Source organism: Chlorella variabilis, assembly GCF_000147415.1.
Source record: "Chlorella variabilis unplaced genomic scaffold CHLNCscaffold_16, whole genome shotgun sequence".
NCBI lineage: Eukaryota > Viridiplantae > Chlorophyta > Trebouxiophyceae > Chlorellales > Chlorellaceae > Chlorella > Chlorella variabilis.
This window is the reverse complement of record NW_005435072.1, coordinates 156,637-161,864: the sequence shown is the minus strand read 5'-3', so window position 1 is coordinate 161,864 and position 5,228 is coordinate 156,637. Positions and strand designations below refer to the sequence as shown.

At 68.0% G+C, this 5,228-nt stretch overlaps 2 protein-coding genes across 2 annotated transcripts in view; both read right to left on the bottom strand.

Moving 5' to 3' along the window:
- Nucleotides 1-2,253, bottom strand: part of CHLNCDRAFT_58424 (hypothetical protein) — a gene marked incomplete at its 5' end in the record, with an annotated part of 7,428 nt that extends 5,175 nt beyond the window's left edge. Inside the window, 4 exons of the mRNA XM_005845665.1 lie at nt 239-277; nt 939-1,134; nt 1,408-1,808; nt 2,184-2,253. Coding sequence (XP_005845727.1) covers nt 239-277; nt 939-1,134; nt 1,408-1,808; nt 2,184-2,253 — 706 coding nt within the window. The remainder of the gene's footprint in view (nt 1-238; nt 278-938; nt 1,135-1,407; nt 1,809-2,183) is intronic.
- A 960-nt stretch (nt 2,254-3,213) lies between these two features.
- Nucleotides 3,214-5,228, bottom strand: part of CHLNCDRAFT_36304 (hypothetical protein) — a gene marked incomplete at its 3' end in the record, with an annotated part of 5,354 nt that continues 3,339 nt past the window's right edge. Inside the window, exons 12-17 of the mRNA XM_005845664.1 lie at nt 5,035-5,135; nt 4,779-4,856; nt 4,430-4,569; nt 4,001-4,130; nt 3,649-3,762; nt 3,214-3,483 (exon numbers count right to left, since the gene is read on the bottom strand). Coding sequence (XP_005845726.1) covers nt 3,214-3,483; nt 3,649-3,762; nt 4,001-4,130; nt 4,430-4,569; nt 4,779-4,856; nt 5,035-5,135 — 833 coding nt within the window. The remainder of the gene's footprint in view (nt 3,484-3,648; nt 3,763-4,000; nt 4,131-4,429; nt 4,570-4,778; nt 4,857-5,034; nt 5,136-5,228) is intronic.

The window sequence follows — 5,228 nt, the reverse complement described above, 5'->3', positions numbered from 1 at the left end:
GCAGCGAGGAGTGGGCGGGTGGAGGGGTGGGTGGGGAACGGCAGTGAGGCTGGGTGCAGGCAAGTCGCCGTGGTGCAGCAGCTGCCACCCCCCATCACAGCCAGCGGGAGCCCGGACGGCAGCACAACATGGGCAGCATGGGCAGCATGGGCACGCGCCTGGCGTGGGGGCATCCGCATCGGCCGTGCAGCCGCTGCCCGCGGCGCACCGAGCGACCCCCGCCACACACTTCACGCACTGCGTGGCCCCAGGTATTCTAGCGTACTAGTAGGATGGGCTGCAGGCAGCAGGAGCAGCAGCAGGGGGAGGACAGTGAGGTGGGGCGGTGAGAGCAGTGCCTTGCTGCCAGTACAGACACCATCATGGGTTGCAGTGCAGGCATGATGCGCCTGGCCAGCAGCTGGGAGAGCGCCTGCATCAGCGGCATGCCTCACCAGCTAATGCACGCGTCCTGCCCTGTGGCGTTCTGATACTGGCCAGCCGGACACGGCAAGCATTCCGAGTAGCCTGCAGGCCGCAAGGTCAACCGCGGATGAGCGGCGGGCTGCTGGCTGGCTGCCTCGCATACCTCCTCCCTGCCCTCGTGCCGCCCCTGCCACAAGAACCATACCGGATCCATCACCACCAGCAGCACCAGCGCCAGCACGCGCCTGTTGAGGGCGCGTACGTGCCCGCCGAACACGCTGTGTTGCAGGACGTCGCTCCCGCGCTAGAGGCGTGCTTGCCCGCTGAGCAGGCTGTGCAGCTGGTTCCGGCCGTCGAGTAGCTGCCTGCAGGCGGCACCCAAACCAAAAGGTTCAATGGAGTGGTGGTTGGGAAGGCGCTGAGCAGCGGCTGCGGCGCAGCTGCTGTGCCCCGCTTCAGGCATGTGCCATGGCAGCAGCACCACCCGGCAGGTGCAGAGGATCAAAGGAAAGCGGCGTATGCCGGATGCACACCTGGGGTGCACAGCGCGCACGCCTGGGTGAGCGCGGTCAGCGCCACCGGCCGCCTGCCGGGGCTGCAGTCTGGCGGGGCCAGCAGCGGATCTAGCTCGCACTCTTCTCCCACCGACAGCAGGCCCGCCACCAGGCACTGCACTTTCACTGCATGCGGCGCCAGCTTGGTCACTAGAGAGTTGGATGCGTTGTCTATCTGCACACGTGCAGAGAGCGCGCGGGCTGCCGTCACGCCTGCTGCCACGTCGCCAGCATGCCATGCCAGCCCTTCCGCAAGCCCACGGGCAGCCATCCTCCTCTGCTGCTGCCTGTTGTGCTGTCACCGCCACCCGCGGAAGAAGCTGAAATCGCTGCCGCCGCCGCCGCTGCCGCCGCCGCGTGCAGCTCAACTGGCGCATGCGCGTCGTGCTGGGCGGCGCGCAGGCACAGACGGCAGGCTGCCGAGGCAGGCATGCAAGCAGGCGCGCACCGATGTTATGCCGAACTTGAGCTGGCAGGTGTCTGCTGCGGTGGTCACCAGCACCGTGCCCGTGTCCCAGGCCACGCCGCTGACTGCTAACGCGTACGCGTCGCCATAGATGTGCCGTTCCAGCGCCGTCTGGATTGCTGCCTTTACCTCCGCCTCTGTTGGGTCGGAGCTGGTGGGCACGGCTGCCGAGGCGCTGGTGGGGCACTCCTGGAGGCGGGCGTAGGTGGCGGCAGCGTGCGTCGACCAGATGGCCGGCACGTATGCGCCGCCGCCGGCCAGCGGCGTCAGCTGTATGGCGCACGCGGCGTCGACGGCGACGCGGAACGTGGACAGGCAGCGCGCCAGCAGGCTGCTGCGGCAGTCGGTGCTGTTGGCGTTGAGTAGGTCCAGGGCCAGGTAGCCTGCACGACGCAGAGGGGAGCGGGGGCAGCGAGCGGCGGCGGCGGGGAGGTGGGTGGGAAGCTGGCGTGCAGCAGGCGTGCAGCAGGCGGCGGGCGGCGGCGCGCGCATGTGCCGCCGTGAACTCCCCCGGCCGCAGCGGTGGCTGAGCGGGCGCCGCAGAATGGCGGTGGACCAGCGCTGCTGGCGAGAGGGAGGGTGAGGCGGCTGGTGGGTCTCTTCCCACGCGAGCTTGTGCTTGACGGGACGCCTGGCGACGGCGGCCGTGGGACCCTGGCTGCCCTGCGCCGCGCCCCCCAGCGGCACCTCCCACCCTGCCTGCGGTTCTGACAGGCCCGTTTTCAGCTGCCTGCAGCGCCAACCGGGCGACCACATACCTGCGGTGCAGCCCGCGTGGGCGTGTTGCGCCACGGCCAGTAGAAGCAGCGCTCGCAGCGCCAGCTGCATGCCGTGCCGAGGAGGAGGCCCCCTGCCGGCTGGCGGCATGGTGGGGGCCTTCCTCACTCTGGAGAGGATACCATTCTCCAACCTCTCTCCCCGGCTACGCTGCCGCGCTGTAAATGCCACTCTAAGTGTCTGTCAGCCGTTTTCGGTGCCGCGGAAGTAAGACGGGCCGCAATTTGCTGGACGCCGCTCCGGATAGCGAGTTTCGACGAGTGCGCTATGTTGTATCGAGCTGAGTAATTTCTGTGTGAGTTGGAAGCGAGAGAAGCAGGCTAGCATACATGATTCGTAAAGCAGGCGATGCAGGGCCGCGCGAGACACGCTGGCATCTGTAAAGGCCGCTTGCGCTCCACCCTGAAGTGGCTGCCCGGCATCACATTCCTATTTGCACTACCTTTGTTGGCGATTACAGGGCATGCGTGCGCCAATCGACTGACAATCACGAGAAGGGGCACAGCGGACCGGACCAATCCGGAGCTACCCAACAGGCAGGAGCTGGGGCGAGGAGTGAAGCGGATGCTTAGAGGAGCAGCAGCTGAGTGGCGGTCGCGCAAAAGCCACCGCTGGCATGCGCCGCTGGCGCCGCCAGGTTGAAACACCGCCACCCCGTCAGCAGCTCTCCCTGCCAACTTCGGGTGGGTTAACGAAGGTGACGACATCAAATGCAAAATCAGGTGATGGAGGACTCGATAGTGTGGATCATTTGGGTGCAATCGCAGGGAAGCATGAGATCAGGGTGGATTGGTGTGCAGCGCACATCGTGCGCTGCCGATGCAGCAGAGCCGTGATGCACACACATGATGTGTGATTATGCACACACACACGAATACCAGAGTGGGTTTGAGGCATCAAGCCTGTGTTCTATCTTTTCCTTGTAAGGGGCACCACCTCATTCCTCACCGGTCGGCCAGGGTGGACAGCCAGGTGCAAGGGGCATCCCGCAGGCCCGACGCGAGGCGCACCTCAAGGCTGCTCCATCGGTTCTGCCGCCGCCGCCGCCGCGCCGCCGCCGTCCCCGTTGGCGGCGGCCGCCTCGTTCTCGGCGGCGGGCGCCGGGTCGCCCCCGGCGCCGCCATCCCCGGCGCCGCCCGCCGCGGCCGCCTTGGTGGCGCCGCCGGGCCGCCCCAGCGCCCGCATCATGCCAGAGTACAGGCTCGCCTCCTTCTTGCCCGCGCTCGCCTGCTGCTGCTTGAACTTCTTCAGCAGCAGCTTGAAGTCGGAGCTGGCCGGGTCCTGCGGCACACAGGCACGCGAATCGGTCCAAGCAAAGGGCATAAGCGCAGGCAGGCTGGGTGTGCGCCAGGACGAGGCGGCCGAGGGCTTGCACACCGCTCACTGCCGCGGGGGTTTGCAGGCGCCCAGCAACAACTTGTAGGTGGTTTAGAAACCCAAACCCACCTCTGCCAGGCCCCTCCGGATGTCCAGCTCCGCCTCTGTGAAGTCGGCGGTGGCCAGCCAGGCCTGGGCACGGCGGTAGAGCGCCTTGGGGTTGGAGCCATCGGCCTCCAGCACCTGCGCCAGGCGGGACGGGGCGGAGCGGAGAGGCCGTCGGCGGGTCGGCGGCAGAGGCACGTGAGCAAAGGCGCAGGGCAACGGGCGCACCCAGCGCCGCACACATCAGGCCACCGGCCACGCCGGCCAGCCCACCCATTTGAACCAAGATTGCCAGCAGACCGCCAAAGGTCCTGGCCAGCTGAGCAAACCGCGCCCATCCCCATCCGTACCGCGCACCCCCATCCGCACCGCCCACCTTGTCCGCCGCCTTGCGGGCCTCTACCGGGTTGCCCAGCTTGAGGTGGGCCGCCGCCAGGTTCAGACTGCAGCTCTTCTTCACCGCCTTGGCCGCCTGCTTGTCCTCGGCGCTAAAGCCCTCGTCAAACCTGGGGCGGCAGGGGGGTGGGGCGATGGGCAAGCGGGAGAGGGTTGAGGACAAGGGGGCGAGGGGCAGGGCATGTGCTCCTGCCGGCCTAGGGCCCCGGGAAGGCCTCACCAGCTCAGGCCCACAGCCCCGCCCAGCCTACCAACAGCACAGCCAAGCCAGCCTCACAGCCTCACAGCCCAGCCAGGCCACCCTGTCCTCTCCCAGCCGCCTCCCCTCCCTGCCACCACACCAACAGCCCCTGCCCCATCCACCTCTCTCCCACCCTTCCCAACCCCCCCAGCAGCTCAGCCCGCTCACTCGATGATTTCCTGGGCCTTGTTGTACCGCTGTACCGCCCGGCTGTACTGCCCCGCCTTGAACGCCGCGTTGCCCTTGTCCTTGGCCACCACCGCGGCGGCCAGCTTCTCGCCGACTTCCATCTCCCAGCTGTCCTTGGCCTGTGGCGCGGGGTGGGCGGCGTGCCGCCTCAGCGAAGCAGGGGAGGGAGGCTGCGCAAGGGCCGCGAGAGCCCAGCACGGCTGGCAGCGGCAGGCCCCACACCCAAACCCGCCATCAACCAAAAGCACCGAAGCCATCGCGCGCACCGCGCGCGCGCACCGCGCGCTCTGCCTCCCGACACAAAACACCCAGCACATGCACACCGTACCTTGACAAAGCTGGTGAGAGTGACATCATATTCCACGCTGCTGCCGGGAGGCACCTGCGCCTGCGGCTGCGCCGAGCCCTGCACCGCGGCGAGCCAGTGGGGTTGGAAAGCACGCCTAGGCGGAGCCGCGTGCCCTGCCCGGCTCTGGTGGTGGCAAGTGTGCGGCGGGGCAGGGGCAGGCATGCGCGCGGGGCAGATGACAGAGACACGTGACAGAGTACAGCAACGTTACAGCGGCGGTACAGTAGCGCCCCACCTGGTCGCCAAAGGCGTATTGCGGGGCCACCGTCACCAGCGCCCGCTCCCCTTCCTTCATCTTCATCACAGCCAGCTCCAGGCCGTCGCACGGCGCCTGGTCTGCAGGTGAGGGATCAGGGGCCAGGGTGGGAAGCCAGGTGGAGGCACGTTGGGGGGGGGGGGGGGGGGGGGGGGGGGGAAAAGGGCAAAAGC